This window comes from Drosophila persimilis, unplaced genomic scaffold (assembly GCF_003286085.1).
Source record: "Drosophila persimilis strain 14011-0111.01,24,50 unplaced genomic scaffold, DperRS2 tig00000000-arrow-pilon, whole genome shotgun sequence".
In the NCBI taxonomy this organism is placed as follows: Eukaryota; Metazoa; Arthropoda; class Insecta; order Diptera; family Drosophilidae; genus Drosophila; species Drosophila persimilis.
In genome coordinates this window covers 19,909,222-19,926,071 of record NW_020825288.1, presented here as the reverse complement: position 1 = coordinate 19,926,071, position 16,850 = coordinate 19,909,222, and the positions used below count along the sequence as shown (strand labels likewise).

The window sequence follows — 16,850 nt, the reverse complement described above, 5'->3', positions numbered from 1 at the left end:
GGGAGCGATGCAGTATTCTTGAAATGCAGCCAAGCCGCAACTATGTGGCCTCCATAAAGTTGAGCCGTCACCAGAGAAGTCCCCAGCCCGTCCGCCTCGACCGACCTGGGGTAAAGTTTTTTTAGGGCCAGCTTGTGTTTATAAGATGGCCAAGTAAGAACGTTTGGCTATCAGTTGGCCAGAACTTTACTGCTTACGTTCATCATATTTACGCGTGAGTTTGCAGAAGGAACGGAACTTTGCCGTTGCCAGAGCCCAGAGACCGGGCTACCAAGATACCAGAATATTCGTACAACGAACATGCGGCTCCTGCAACAAACTGCAACGATTGCTGTCAGCTGCAAGGCTCCGGGCGGCAGCCACTTGAGACTCCTTTTGAAAATTGTCCAACAAGGCACCATGCGCCATCCTGCCACCTGCCACCCCCAATGGACATTGCAACAACTGACTGATAAATGTCGCTGCTAAGGCAGCAAATACGACTGAAAACATTTCCTTATTTCCTGCCCGTCCATAGTCCTCTGTATTCCGCTGTCCGCTGTCCGATGGCCGACTTTTGCGACAGGAAACTTTTAGACCAAAAAGGAAACCCAGAGCAGCGGAAGGCGTTCTGGGGAGCCCTTTTTTATGCAAGTCATAGAAATTTACAAGCCCCAGTGACAAGGACGTTTAGTTTACGGAGGAAGGTAGCCAGTGATGAGAGTTTGGCTTTTCTTTAAGGCACAAAAAACACCTGAAAAGAGCTTAAGTCAAATCAATACCTTTTTCAGAATCTGTAAGCCACAATTATTTTACAAGCTTAAAACCAGTTTCAATTTTTTTCCACAGACCTTTGAATTTTTTGCAGGCACAAAAATTTACATTAATTGGAGGGGCTATTTGAAATTCTCAAATTTGTAAGCTGTTTTCTTTCTTTCGTCTTCTGTGCTTATCAAAAAATAAATAAATAATTATTTCTTTAAAAATTCTTTTCAATACCAAAACATATCCACCCACTTAACCTTAACTTTCCCTAACCTTAACTTAAAGCTGTTGAGGCTGTCATCACTGGTGTGTGGCGTGGGACATTTTGCTGGGGGAAAACTTTGCAACATTGGCATATGCAATTGGGTTTGCTGCACATCCTGTCGACAGCTTGGACTTGCCAAAGTTTTTCCACAGTTAAATGTTTTCTTCTTTTTATTTCTTACACTCTTCTCCCTCATATATTTTTTGGGCATTTTGAGGCGGTCAGGCAAAGTTTTTAATGAATTTTATAGCAGGCCGTGTGTTAGGCTCTGAGACGATTCAATCCCCGATCTGAGCTTACGAAACTCTGGGCTATTCGAAGCCATGATAAGGGGGGGCCAGGCCAAAGGTGCAGTCGGGCCATTCCAGCTAATCACGCCAGCCGGACAGACAGACGGATAGACACACGGACAGACAGACCGCTTTGACTTTGATGGGCTGTCGTTGTTGGGATTTCTGGTGTTGATGTCGGCGCTGGTTTCGGCATTAAATGCAGGCACATTAAAGCCGCGCAGAAGCCATCGTCACCGACGGCGACTGACAAGCGTTGAGTCAATTACATGGTAATAAACTAATGGCCAACGTGCGCGCCTGGCGACGACGTCATTCACCATCATCATCATCACATCACCAGCAACCAGCAACCATCAGCGTTCAGCCTTCAACCGACCATCAGCAGATTTGGTCTTTAACACTTGTTGAACTTCCCATGCCAAATATAATTGGCTCAAAAATGAAGTTGATTCGATACTCGGTTTTGGCTTAAAGGCAAGCGTTGAAGTTAAAACTAGGAAGCAAAACAGACTGGAGACTGGAGCTGTGTGACCGCATTCACAAGATATACTCAAAATCCACAAATTACACCAAAAACTATTTCACATTTTTGCAGATATATTCATGTTCACATTGATAATAACAATAACAATTGTAAGAATCCTTTCAATGACGGCCCTAGGCATGCACACATTTATTGATGTTCAGCAAGTAGGTGGACCCCGGGGGACAGGTGCCGTGGATGGGTCGCTCCTTGACACACCGATCGCTCTCAGCGCTGAAGCCCGAGGGACAGCTGCTGGCCCAGGCACCGGCCATCAGGGACAACAGCAGGAGCAGTAGCCAAGTGCATTTCAAGAGCATGATGATGGATGATTGCTTCCTACGCTTTCCTATACACAAAGTAAACACTTTAGACACAGCAAACAAAACACCAACGCCTCGACTCACCTCAGACAAAACAGAAAATGCAACTATTTGTGGGAGTGCAGCTGAAACGGATCTTATATAGAACAAATGCACTAGAGGCAGATTACACAGATTCGACCTCGGTCCAGTTATGGTCATCTGACACGACTCACTGATAACGCCGAACGGCAGCAAAACAACACAAATTTTGTTTTTTAAGTTTCTCTTAGTTTATTTTTATTCGATTTTGCCAGATTAGATGTTACTTCATTTTGTTTAGGACTTGTAGACACACTTGTTGATACTGGCTTTGTATTCGGAATTGTGTGGGCATTCGCCGCGGATGGTACGGCTAGTTATGCACTTGTTGCCCTCATTCTTGAATGGTGCGGGGCATTGAGGCTTGGCCGAAACAGCCACAGCTATGATGGCCAGAATGAAGACTGCGAGCCAGGAGAAGTTCATTTCGATAAAAGCTGCAACACAAAAGTAAAGAAAAATCTTCATTAATCAGTATTCAGTATTTAATATACAGTAAGTTCTGGAAACTATTAAGAGCTGACTCGGATATGGAATTTCTAAAGAATCTTCCAGATAAGTATTTTTTTTTGTAATCCCTCTTCAAAGATGCCATTCCTCCTCCATCACTTACTTAGTTGTCTTCGCTTTGTAGATGAGCAAACTGAAGTAGTTCGGCAGCTGGCTGTCTCTTTTATAGACTGCCGAAAACACAGCCCCAAATCTTTATCGCCCAGCCACCGGATCGAACCTTTGACACAATTAGCGGCACTAGCGCTTTATTGATAAGGTAACAGTGAAGCATCCAGAACGGTTTGGAAGGCTTGGCATATGTGGCATGCTGGATGTCTATCTTCATCAACGGCAAAGCTCAAGCAGCTGTGGGACCATCTGCCACAAAGGAAGTTGGCACCAATCCACGAGGGAGAAGCACAACAAAAGTCATTTGCATGGGAGGGCACACTGCTTCCGAATGGGATCGAATAGGCGCTGAAGTAGGCGTGAAAAATCAGCGATGACGATGTCGATGGCAACGAAAAATTTCGCATGGAGCAGATTGACATCAAATTGTCACGGGAACAGGTGAAACTGGAGGTGGGGCTGAATGTGGATCTGAAGGAGCACTTTTGGCATTGTCCGGCCCTAACAATGGACCTGAGGATTGAGGGCGCCGCGCCATTGCCTTCATCTGATCTGGTTGGCGGCCTGTCACTCGCAAGAGCACAATGGACACGGCCATGGACATGGGACATGGGACATGGTCTCATGGTCTCTCTTCTACGCTTTTGTGTGTCCAGCATATGTCATTCATATACAATTACGTTCGCTATACAATTACGATAGTCGCAAGATGCGAAATGTGGGTTCAAAGTGCACTGAAAACAAAGTATTTAAAATCTAAAACTTGTTGATTTTTGTTGTTGGACAGCCATGATCTTATCAACTAAATACAAGTAGATTGTATGTGCAAGATTTAAGACACATTTATTTAAACTTTTGCCATTTTTAGGGTTTTAAGTGCACGAAAAAGTTGAAATAAAACACTTGGGTCGTTTTTTTACGCCCAATTAACAGATAAATTTAAAATTTCATGAAATTCTAAGAGAAAAAATGCATTTGTTTGGAAGAGTAAAAATTAGAGAAAACGCTTCAAAATGGCTTTTGTAAACAAAATAAAAAAGGAACGTTAAACATAAATAACATCACTTTTTCAGTAATTAACTACAAATTTATACAAAAAATTAACATATAAATAAATATAATTATAAATTATTACTAAAAAATTCATTATAATATTATACAAAATTGTACAATTTTATAAAACGCTTAGAATATTTATTTTCAAATATAAAATTTTTTTTACATATTTATAAGTAATTACAAAATCTGATAACCCTTGTAATAATAAAAAAATTTATTATTATTAAAATTTGTAATTACTATTTTTTAATTTTAATTTATTTTATTTTATTTAAATGTATTCCTCTAGAATATGCTTTCAGGGTATTCAGTCTTTAATGTGACCTGCAATTATCTAGATCGAGTTCGTACCGCTATTATTTTATTAATTAATTTCAATTATGCTTTTGTTGATTATATTCAGTTATATTGTAGAATAGATCACAACAATCACAACTCTAATCTACATTAAACAATTTATATTTAGCTTTTAATGTTTTGCGCTCTGTGTACAGTTTTTGGGAATTTTCGTGCGCATAAATCAAATGCTAACGAGCCATAAAGCTTCATTGTCAGGCCATGCACGAGAGTTCAATATTTGTATGTTATAGTTTCGATTTGATGTACGACAAACTGTTTTCGAAGGTGGCCTCTCAATCGCATCCCATCCCATCCCCAGCTCTGACCAGAGACGAGAGCGATGAGCAGAGTGCGTCATAATTCACTCAGCACTTGGTGGGTTTTCGTTTCGGATACGGTGACGTGAGGTACGGCTCAGAGTGTGCTCTGGTTCAGTATGGTTTGCGTGTCTGGAGCGACTTCTTCACTTGGTCAGTGGTCACTGGTCACTGGTCACTGGCCAGTGGTCGATTGTCGTTCGGTTCGGGGTAAAGATTGCTGTTCGTTCGGCTCTGGTCATGCCTTTGGCTTTGAATTATTGATGGGCGTATTAGGAAGATTAATGTGATGAGCTGTGGGGCACACAGAGTTTTGTCGTTCGTCGTTGTCGTTGGTCATGTTAATGTCTTCATTGTCGGCTTCAAGCTTCAAGCTTTACCTTTGCCGATGCCGTTGCCGTTGCCATTGCCGTCTCCCTTTTGTGGGTGGTGATTGTGTGAGTCTTAGTGCGTGTGTGGGTGAATCACTTCGATTGAGCACCATACAAAACAGCCATAACGTTCATCACTCTCCCTGCTTGCCACCACCTTCTCGGGCCTGGTCTTGGTCTTCCTTATTTTGGGTTGAGGTCGAATTGGTCATTTTGTCGTTCCTTACGGTTAGCCCTCGACTCGGGGCTGTTTCTCCTGCTTTTTTTTTTTGGTTGCATTGCGCGCGTCTATAAGCCATTTTTCTTCCTACTTCACATAAGTTTTAAGCTGTGTGTAATTTATTTTTATAGCCCCTGTTGCCGACGCAAAGATTGCAAATATGTAGTTGACCAGACCTGGGCGATTCGTTAGTTACGGTTGAGAGTTGTGGCTAGGAGGGGTTTGGGGTACCAATCACCCTATAAGTGTGTCAAGATCTCATCGATTTAGGGTTGCTATAGAGAATATTAATGACAGAGGGCGATTTTCTATAGAAAGATTCTTTTGCTATCAAGTAAAGTCCCTTTTCAATATTTGCACTTAATCTTCATTTGTGGACTACCACAGCAGGCAGCTTCTGTGTGTTCGGGTTCTCTGCAAAACTTCATTTCGCTTCTAATTATTGCATCCATCAGCAACAAAATGGGGCAAAATGGGGTTTTCAGCCATTACCCGCGGCTTATGCCTGGACTGCGGCAACCTCAGACATTGACTTTGGTCAAATTGTGGCAGGCCAGGCACATTTTGGAGCTCATCAGTAATACAGTTACATAGTTGACCCCCCCCAGTAGGGCAGGAGCAGGGGTAGGGCTAAGTGCAGGACTGGGGCTGCTACTGGTGCTGCTGTCCTGGGACTGGAGTCAAAGCCAAAACCGAAACCAATGTTGATTTTATTGCTTGCCGCAATGTTTTTAACTTTTGTGCGAACGCCGCCGCTGCTGCCACTGCTGCCACTGCCGCCGCTGTTGCTGTTGCTGTTAGTGTTGCTCCCCCGGGTGCAGGCAACTGTCGCGTTGCATGTTGCTGCTATTACTGCAGCACAGCATTTAACCACTCAGGCTACCCAGGCAACCAGCCCAAACCAATCCAGACCAGACCCAGACCCAAGCCGAGTCGAGCCGTGCCATGCCAAAACGTGCTGAGTTTTCGTAATTAGTGCACAAGAGTGCAGCATGATGGCCACGTGCAGCATTCAGGATGGGCCATGAGGCACGAGGCATGGAGCATGCGGCTGGGGCTGGGGTTGGGGCTGGGGCAGACAAGAAGTCAAACACTCTCCTCGGAGTTTAGCTGGGACTCACGTTTATGTGGGGCTGCCTTTTCGGCCTTTCGGAGTGTGACATGGCCATGGCAATGTCTGCGTCATCTATCGCCTGCTTGTGTCGGTTGTTTGTTCTGCTCCTGCCACTGCCACTGCCACTGCTGCAGTTGATCTGAGTAAGTTGTAAGTTGTAAGTTGTCGCCTTCAAGCCCGATCCTTTAGCCCACTCTTTGAGAAAATTGAATTCTCAATTGGGTGCTGCAGATTAGACCCAAAGAATAAAAGGAGTATGAAAGGTACTTGGAGGCTATGGTTCGAGCAAGACAGTTCCTCGATTCATTCCTTATTTAGTTCTGTAAGAAACAACTGTCTTTGATGTTGCTTTTGGTCTTTTTCTTAAGTAATCAATACTCGGAACATACCAAATCAGTTGTATAGTTTTTAAAAACTTTTGACAGTGGCAGTCGGCTCTTTATATCTGCCTCCTTCTCGTCCCGTCTTTTTTTTTTTTTTTTTTTTGGTGGCCCAGCAGCGCTAACGACATTGGCAGGCGGCAGCGTAGGGAGCAAACAGTTTTGAGCTGCCATGGCCTTAATTTTGCTGATTATGGCAGCAACCAGGCAAACTTTTGGCCATTAAAAAAGATTCGTTTTAATGAGTTTGGCAGACAAGGCAACAAGGTACCCCAGCCCAGGCCAGCCCAGGCCAGCCCAACGGGGCTCTCTCCATCCTCACCTCCACCTCCACCCACTTTATCGGTAGCAGAAAAAAAAACTGTCGCTGTTTATCTTTTGCCGGTCGGCAGTCAAAACGGCAGCCAAGGTCTGGCCCCCGAAACTGGACCTCAAATGTATATGGAAAATCTGCATTTTAGTGCAATTAACATTGGGGGATGGATGCAATGGGTTGCATCTGCATTGTGCTGTCTGTCTGTGCCATAAATCAGCATAAATTGAGTGCACAAATAAAGTAATTGTCCGCGGGGCCATTTATGGCCGTTTAATTTCTGGGCCAACACCAGCGGAAAGTAAGACTTTTACCTGTGGCCACATTTGGAGGCTAATTTAAGGAGCCGAGTCGATGATGAGGGCGCTATAAAATCACTTGTCCCGCTAATTGAATCTCCGCCACAATTAAACGAAAAAACTTTCTCGTTGTGGGCCCCCTTCATCAGAAGATTGACATCTGTCATGGCGATAACCGCAGAGGGACTTTGGGTTTGGTTTGGTTTTCCTTTTTTGCGATTTGGTTTTTGGCATAAAATGCAGATGCAACTGGCGCATTGCTCATTTTCTCACTCGCTCGTATTGGAGGAACTTGGGTAATTTCAATATTTCACAATAAATCGCAACGCCGCCAACGCTTTGGACTTTCTCTGAATCCGAATCCCCCATCACATAACGGTTTGACAATTTGCAATGCACCCGCGCCTGCGCCGCCTGTCACTCCAATTCAACTCCGAGAAGTCGGGAGATCGTCGTCGGGATCGTCCCATGAAAAATGCATAAGTGACGAAAAAAAACCCACTGCCCAACTCCAACCACAATGATGCCCGAACTGCCGCGTGGAAGACAGAAAAAGATACTGCTGACCGACTTGACCGTATATGGACTTGTTTACTCCTTATGTTTATTAGTCCAAGTCCACTCCACTCCACTCCAGTGCAGTGCAGTGCGAACGCCTACTGACCGACTGACTGGCTCCTTCGGGCATGAGCCGCAACAATGGGGCACGTTACTGGTCATCGTCCGAGGTTGTTGTGAAGTGAAATTAAGTCATTTTTCAATGCATTGTATAAGAGTGTGTGGCAAATAAGTGGGAGAGTCCAAGTACAGAAGTGCTGAAAGAAGGAGAGTTGAAGGAGAACCTATAGAGATAAATGAGTGTGTCGGTGTGGCGGGTAAATGGAATATTCCTAAACTATTTTAAGGATAAATAGCAGCTCTTCGCACAGAGAAGGTGTAAATATATGTAGGTTTCAAATATTGCCCAAGGGAATTCGATTTCATTGATGGCTGTTTTAATCAGATTAACCCCATATGTGGAGTCCTGCAAAATAAGATATTCTTATCTGAAAAATTAGAATACACCAAGTACAAAAAAACCTTGAGAATCGAATAGCTTTACTTTGATTTAAATATTCATACGAATATGTTTGCATTGATAGTGGAAATTGAAAAAAATTATTTTCACTTATATTTTAAAAGTAGTATGAAAATATTTAATATACAAAAATAAACATATTTCATGCTTAAAATACAAATATTTCCCGGCTCATTCGCTTTGCTCTCGCTGTGATATGAGTAAAATATGGGACGACAACCCAAAACTTTTGTATGTAATATAGAGATATTTAGTTAAACAAGGGTATATTTCGTTTTACTTTGCCATTTTTCTCTCAGTGTACTGTCCGGATGTCCAAATCTTATTTCCTTAAGTTTAGAAGTTGTAAGTTAAGTCGATTCAATTCAAATAAATCTTTTCCGTCTGAATTGACGTGTATCTAAAATAGTATGTGCAATATTATGCTATGCATAATAAAAATCAAAATGAAATGTTTTTAAAGTTCCTGTCAATCAATCTACCCTATCCGCCAATCTTCATTAAAGTCACTCGTTGTCATCACCTCCCTCTCTTTCTCTTTCTCTGTCTCCCTCTCTCTCTCTGTTGCCTGTCATATCAAAGTAGGACCATCCAACCACAGCCCATGACCTCAGACACAACCCAACTCCCTGGGGCCACTGCGTCGTAGAGCCACTTTGGCCCATTTTGTGGCTGTCTTGGCCAGTTGTCGGGTTGGAGATGTTGGGGTTTTGGCCGGAGACAAAGGGGACACCAGCAAATATTTGTAAAATTGAAATGTTGTCATACCCGAGCACTGGGACTGGCCAATTCCAGTGGGTGGTCAATGGCTGAGGTGCTGGCACTTGTGCATATCACGGCCAATTTAGTCTGCATCGGGGATAATGGCTCTGGATAATCGGAAGGTATTGCGATTTAAGTGAGTGGATTAGCTTACCTGGCGGCCATTCAATTGGCATAGATTTATGTGCGCCATATAATCAATAATTACAAGCAATCATGGAGAACGCTAATTTCTACGCTGGGGCAATTAATTGAAATGAAAATGGCCGCAGGGCCCTAGAAGCCAAACATCTATGGAGTGTGAGAAATCGGATGAGGACGGGGATGAGGATGTGGATGGGGATGGGGCCATCCGATAATGTCTATTTCAGGCATTTGCTTTGACTTTGCTTTGGCTTTGAGTCTCGCGCCTCCCGTCCCCCTGCTCCAGGGTTAATTAATACGTGCAATTTAATAAAAGCATAAACGATATATTTAACCGCCATCCTCGAGACTCGCACATATCCAGAAGCACACGCACACACACTGAGCAAGCAATAAAATTAATCAAATAATTACTCCAAGACAGGGCCCAGAGCCCGGCAGCATTTGAATTATCAGCGCGCATAAACGAGACATTAAAAATGGTCAAGAAAATAAGCCAGACGAAGGCAATGGCCAAGGCAGTCAAGCAGGCCAAGCAGACCAGCTTGTGGGGCTTTTCTCTTCTCTCTGGATATTTTTCTGTATTTTCTTATTTTCACTTGAGTGCAGCCAGGCATTTATCATTTTTAATCGAATGCGGAAACAATGGAGCGCGTCTAAGTGGAGCATTGGATGTGGGCAGTGGCAGTCGCAGCAGCAGCGCCTCGAAATGGTGGGCGCTTTACTTGGCAGCCTAAGAAGCTAAAGAAGCCAACGAAGAGACCCAACAGCAGCACCAGTAAGTTCTCAAAACAAATCTATAATAATTTCTTTTAATTGTAGCTCTATCTGGGGGCGAGCAATATGACAAACCGATAGCGTTGGTAAAGATTAGTGAGGCGTAGGGAATTTCTTTGAATTTTAGAAGATTTCTGAAGATTGTGCAGATTTTATAAAAAATATAGGATATTAAATAGTTCTGGATAATCTGCTCAAATCTGACGATATGGTAAATATTTTATCTATTTAAAACGACACGCACACAGCGCACTTCCTAATACATACATATGTATGTACATATGTATCTACTATTAGCTTTGTATACTTATTAGGAGGATAATATGATTCTTGGTACCGAGAGATCTCTCCCATAGTCAAACCGAAGCTAATTAAAATCCGAATACTGTGTGTAGGGTATCCTCCATTCGGCTTGTTCAACCGCTATTGAATGCCAGCCAAAGATTTGCTCAATTTTTTCAACTTATGCAGCGCCACAGAGCACAGAGTCCAAATGGAAGGCGAAACCTAATGTACCAGAAAATTACTTTATATGCACATGACAGAGCTGCCGATAGATGGTGCTATGAGTTCATTGGAGCCCTGGCACGGGACACGGAGGGAGGCCCGTTCGAGCCTCGCCTATCAGCAGGCAATAATCGACCAAAACAGAAATTTAATTTGCTTTAAATTGTTGTTAAATGCGAGCAATTGAAATTTATATGCCACAAACCAGAGCTCAAACAAAACAAAAACCGTGATAATCTGCAACGCCCCTACCGCCCCCACACACCCCGAGCACCACCAGTCTGGCCACCGTAGTCGTCATCATCATCATCATCAATTTAGCCAGAAATCGGTGACGACGACGCCGCTACGTTGGCTGATTCGCTGTCTCTTGGCTGTCTGTCTTTTTGGTTGTTCAGTTGCTTGGCGCCGTCTGGGGGCGCATGCGCGAATGTCCTTGTGCGCTATTTTCAGTGGATATACTCATAAAGTGCAAGGGTATGTTGAATTCGTGGAGTAATATGTGTCAAATATAAGAAATAGTGGAAAAGCTGTATGCTTGATAAAAACTGGATAAAAACTCTAAAAGATTATAATATGTGGCAACACAAAAACATCAGGTTTGAGTTGATTAGCTATTGATGAAAATAATATTTAATAAAATTACAGAGAATCATTAAAAGCTGTTTTAAGAGCAACTATTTGATCGGTTTTCTGTGACAAACAGATCATATTGTAGGTATCCTTTAGTCGTTTGTTTTTGTTTTCGATATCCATTCGGAACATGATAATTTTTAGTGAAAAGTGAAGTAAAATAAAATGCGACAAAGCAAATGGCGCAAATTGCCGCCTGTCTGTTTTTCGTCCGACTGTCTCCCAGGCTCCCCGACTGTCTGTCCCGGCTGTCTTTCTTAATACGGCATGAAATGTCAATTGGGCCGGCGGCAACCTGTGGGCTCAAACCCAAATGGCCTCACATTATCAAATTCGAAACAAATTGTGTGCACTCCGGACTTGTGCGAACGGTTCTCGGAGTACGAGTACACGAACGAATGGAGTACGAAAATTGGCAACAAGGCTTCGCCATTTGGAACTGGTTTAAAGTTATTGTCCATCTTTTGATTTTTCTTGGGCTGTCGGCTGATGTTGTAGTCTCGGACAGACATCGACAATGTCGTTGCTGTTGCTGTTTCTGTTGCTGTTGCCTATATGCTATATGCTGTCTCTGGTTGGTGGCACTTGTTTCGTTGTTGCTTTTGCTGTTGCCGTTGTCTTTCGTTGCTGACTCTTATTGGCTTTTTGGCTCGGTGATTAGTAGGTCAGAGTTTTTCATTTCCAATTGGATGTGTTGCACAAGCGACACACACACGGCACAATCTCGCTTACACGAAACAAGTGTACAAGTGTGTGCCTCCGCCGTTGCCGCCGGCCATATTAGGAAAGGGTACAGCGGTCCAGCAGCCAGCAGCCAACAGCCAACAGCCAACAGCCTGCCAACAAACATTCGACTACAACGGCTATGACTATGACGACTACAAGGCAGTAAGAACTACACTCCAAAATGAGCAGCTTTGATTCATTCGATTCAATCTGCGCTTGTGGGAAAGTGTTGCCCCAGGCCCAGGCAATTGTATGCAATGGAAATCTTTCCCAAAAACACACACAAAACCTGTCATCCGCACAATGGAAAAGTCTGGGAAATCGCCAAGGATGCTGAAAAGAATTATAGATATCTTGCTAGTAGAAAGATGTAGACCACTGTAGACTGTGTTGACTTAAGTGGCAAGGTTGTCCGATTCCGAGGTACATAAATATCACTGAATGAAGCATATGCACAGAAGAATGATTTGAAAGTAATTTCGCCATTGCTACCAGCTACACAAACAGTTCCAGAAGAAGCCAGATCTTATGCAAAATGGGGAATATATTACCTGAAAGGTAATTGGAAAAAACGTAGAGTTAACAGTTCCTTCAAATAATTTCAATTGTTTCATTGGAAAATCCCTAAAAGCTTAAAATATTTAAGTGAACGATAATTTATTTAAATTTAAAACTTTTATCCAACAAACCAAACAAATATTTTCCCTCGAGCAACCATACCTTGACCAAATAATAAATCATGTCTCCCATGAGATATACCAGCAAGAGACCTTTGGGTATGCAATGGAAACAATATTATTACAATCGAGTGATTGCCACTTATATATTCTTGGTGAACAAGAGAGCCAAAATGTAATTGCCATTGGCAACTCTTTTGGGTTGGCAAACAAGCCAGTACTCTTGCGAGTGGTACTCGTATTATCTCCCCCGCCATCCCACGATATTCCCGAAATCAGTTTATTTATGTTTCGAGTGAGGCAACGCCTGTGTCTGTGTCTGGCTCTCTGTGTCTTACCTCGCCAATGGCAATGCCAACGTGAAAGCATAAAAAACAAATACCAAGTATACATTTTTATATTTATTTCTGTTGTGTTTTTGTGGGGGTGGCGCCAAGCCAAAGACCCAAAACCAAGACTCGGATTCCAGCTCAGAGCCAAGCAAACGTTGGTGGCCTCCAAAAGCACAAAAATTCGCACGAGTATTTAGCACCAAAAGCCAAATGACACCAACAACAAGTACTGAGGAAAAAGAAATGAAAAAATAAAAACCATATAACAATAAAATAACAAGAAATTAAGGCTATCTTCGGGGCCGATGTCGAAGATACCCTGCACTCCTTCCCTATGGCAGCTATAGGATAAGATCTTCTGATTTAACATGGCTCCCAGGTTTCTTATCGTTCTTATGATTATCTTTTGATTATCTTTAACCGATAATAGCTCTGACAACTGAAGAAAGGTCTCCCGATGTGTTCATGGCTTTCAGTTATAATATTATAAATATCTTCCTCATTAAAATCGGAATACCCAGAATACTGGCAAGAGTATAGCAAATAATAATAATAGCCGACTGGCAATCAATTTGAAATTGAAACGCGCTTTTATTGTGTTTCGGTGGGTTGGCATTTTCCTATACTACACGATGCTATGGCCGTGTGCGTAGGCCAGTCCCACTCCACGAAGCACAGACTCCGAGTCTGAGTGTGACTGTGACTGGGACTGTGGATGGCCATCCACTGTTTTTGGCCAACGCCAATTGAGGCTTATTATTTGCAATTAGAGCCGGCAACCCAAGGCGCTGTTCGTGCAGCACGTCGATGCTCTATTCGCCTAAAAATAAACTCTGTCATAATAATACTTTAAGAGATATTTAAAGTGTTTATTTTTTGTATGTATTTTGATTGAATTTTAATGTGCGTAACACCCCACATCAAAGGCTGGCCAATTAATCAAGAATGCTGAGCGTTTTATGCCAAGCACTTTAATGCGTATCTCCGGCAATTGATCAATTGCGATTGCAGTTTCAAAAATGTAAACTTGATACGTTTGATTTTACAAGAAATTCTATTCAAAAACGTCTACATTCTGGAACGCGCAGTACATCCTACAAATCTACAAAAGAAAAACTCAATGACCTAAAGGATGCGCTCTACAATTGCTCACTTTCCTTAACACAACTATGAACTTCTTCGCTTTGAAATAATATTCACTCTGTCATTCATTTAGCCACAATCCCACCTTCTCCCACACCAAATGCTTTTATTTAATTAAAGCAAATTTATTTTGTTGGTTTATGATTTTTGAATATTTTCTGAAACTTGATTGATATTATCTATTGGGAGCATCGATTGAGATGCAGTTTAAATAATTCAATAAAACGAATGAAATAAGTTAAGGAAAATATTTAAATTCGTAAATTTCATTTTCACACAAAATCTTTGAAAATATTTGATAAATGTGGGCTTAAAATAAATCAACAATTCATACATATTACATTCGTTATAATTCGGAATTATATTGAAATGTTTACTGTGTAAAAACCAATTAAAAGAGAACATTTCTAGATTTATCCATTTGGGCTATGATTCAGTCATCGAACAAAAAGTTTTCTATACATGGATTTAAAGTATTTTCAATTTTTTATTCGTAATATAATCCTCATTTTATCTCAAAATTGCATGATATTTGTATTATTTTTAATATTGATTGATCTACTACGAGCTAAAGTCCGCCCATTATGCAAAGCGGCTTATAATCCATCCAAAGCTTTACAGAACAAAAAATGAACACAATTGTGTAGTATTACTTTAGTTAATCCCTTCAGAGCTGCTGCATTATTATTTTCCCCCTCACATTGCGGACGCAGTAAAACATGTAGATGATGACATATGGCCCCAATGCGGGGACCGCTAAATATATCAAAATTTATAGCCCGTGCCCAGAGGTAACCCAAATAATAATAAAAAGAAAATAATCAACTCACCTGCCACCCTCGAAAGCACACACTTACCTCTTTATTTGAGCCCACTTATTTATAAAAACAGACACGCACCCACATATAACACACATCACACAGATATTTATACCTATATGTGCAGTCGCATAGGAGTATATACTCATATGTTTGTACATGTGTATATTTAATGTCGGGGCGAAACCAATCGGTGATGAGAAATGTCTCGATGCGTTGGCGTTTTGTCAACGCTCGGGGGATGTATCCCCTCTGTGGATACATTGGAACCCCGAGCAGTCTCTGAAACAGAAATCACTTTGATGAGCATCAGCATTGACATGTTGTTGAAATTATTGCCCGACCCGACTGTCGGCTGCCATACACATTTATTCACTCTCTTCGCGTTTTGAGGGGGGGGGCCTTTTATAATTGGCACTCGGACAGGATGGCGGTTACACTCGGTAGTGGGTCGAGTGGTTGGCTGTGGGTTAGGTAAGATGAACCACAGGCTGATCCACCAACCCTACCCCTCCGTACACACAACTGACTCAAAATCAATATTTATACGTCTCGCCCTGTGATGTGCCTCGGCCGGACCTCGGCCAATTCCCCTGCCTGATGATGGGTTAATGCCGCCAACAGTCAACCATTAGATGGATCAGTGGATACAGCTCCATCTCCCCATCCTCTCTGGTGCACGTCACCCTGTCATGTAGAATGTCCGTTACTGTTGCTCATGTTACTGTCCAGGGAGATTTGCATTGGTTATTAGCTCAGCTGCGCTTATTGAGGTTTTGCTGGTTCGCATGGGGAGGATGGGGATTCTGTCAGTGTGTGCCAGTGTGTTGTATCTGTGTATCTGTTTGTCTGCGGTTTCGATTTTGTTGACAATTTGTAGCGAAATTAATTGAAACAAAATTAATAAAAATAACAGCCAAGCGAAAGACAGAGAAAGACAGACCGACACGCAGACAGGCCGACAGGCAGACAGGCAGAGACAGGCAGACAATGACGACAGACCTGCTTTGTTTTGTTGCCGTGGCAGATTACAATTGGCAGCACCGCAACGAGTGATACATAATGCTAAATGACTTAAATGGCTGATTGACGGGGGCCAAACAACAAAAAAAACACAAAATCACGTTTCACTGAGCAGCAGCAAACACCACCACCACCACCACCACGGACACCAAAAACACCATCAGCATTGCTCACGATTAGCCACGATCTTTGGTGGCTGGCTGCCATTTGGTGGTGCTTTGACTTTTTTCAGTTTCACTTTTCGCCTTCCTATGATTTGTTGAGCCTTGTCAATGGCCCGACATATTCATTATTCTTTACACACGATTAACTTTGGCTGTTAAGATGTTAGCCATAGTCTCTGCTCACCGCTTTCCTTGGCTAACAAGCGCTGATTGATCCGAGCAGACCAACAATTTACCTTAAAGCTAGCCTTGTTATGTCTCGAGAGAGTGGGATTTTATGTGAGACATGGATTTGCATGTCAGGATCCCATTTGAGAAAGAGTTCCAATCCTAATCAGAGATCAACTGATATTGACTAGGAATTGGCTGGAAAGTGGTGATTAATACTTTCTTAATCACTAAAAAATGTTAATTAAAAATATAACCATACCATAAGAAAGTTAAAGCAAAGTTAAAGAAACATTAAAAGTGGTAGAAACCTTCAACTTTGACTCAATATATGTTCTGTATATGTGATCTATTTATTTATTTATAGAATATGTTATAGATAAATCTGTAATTTAATATATAATCTTATAGTTAATTTCTTAACAGATCTGAGCTGTTTAATTTATTTTTTGGTACGTTTATATTCGTTCATTTTTAAAGTCAATATATTCAGAGTCAATGAATATTATAAATTTAAAAAATCTCCACACAAATATCGGTTAATTACCCATTGTGTGCACCCTTATGAAAACTGGCAACGTTGCCCCGTATCTGAGGCTCAAAGATACAAAGTATCTTTACTATGCCATTCATAAA

The 16,850-nt window shown here is 41.9% G+C and overlaps 2 protein-coding genes across 2 annotated transcripts; both read right to left on the bottom strand.

The window, feature by feature from the left end:
* Positions 1–1,881: 1,881 nt before the first annotated feature.
* Positions 1,882–2,178, bottom strand: LOC6591651. Its single transcript, XM_002016828.2, has one exon. It carries the CDS (start codon positions 2,143–2,145, stop codon positions 1,960–1,962), a length of 186 nt encoding a protein of 61 aa, XP_002016864.1. The 5' UTR covers positions 2,146–2,178; the 3' UTR covers positions 1,882–1,959.
* A 218-nt stretch (positions 2,179–2,396) lies between these two features.
* Positions 2,397–2,687, bottom strand: LOC6591650. Its single transcript, XM_002016827.2, has one exon. The coding sequence runs from the start codon at positions 2,653–2,655 to the stop codon at positions 2,467–2,469; it is 189 nt and encodes a 62-aa protein (XP_002016863.1). The 5' UTR covers positions 2,656–2,687; the 3' UTR covers positions 2,397–2,466.
* Between the last annotated feature and the right edge of the window lie 14,163 nt (positions 2,688–16,850).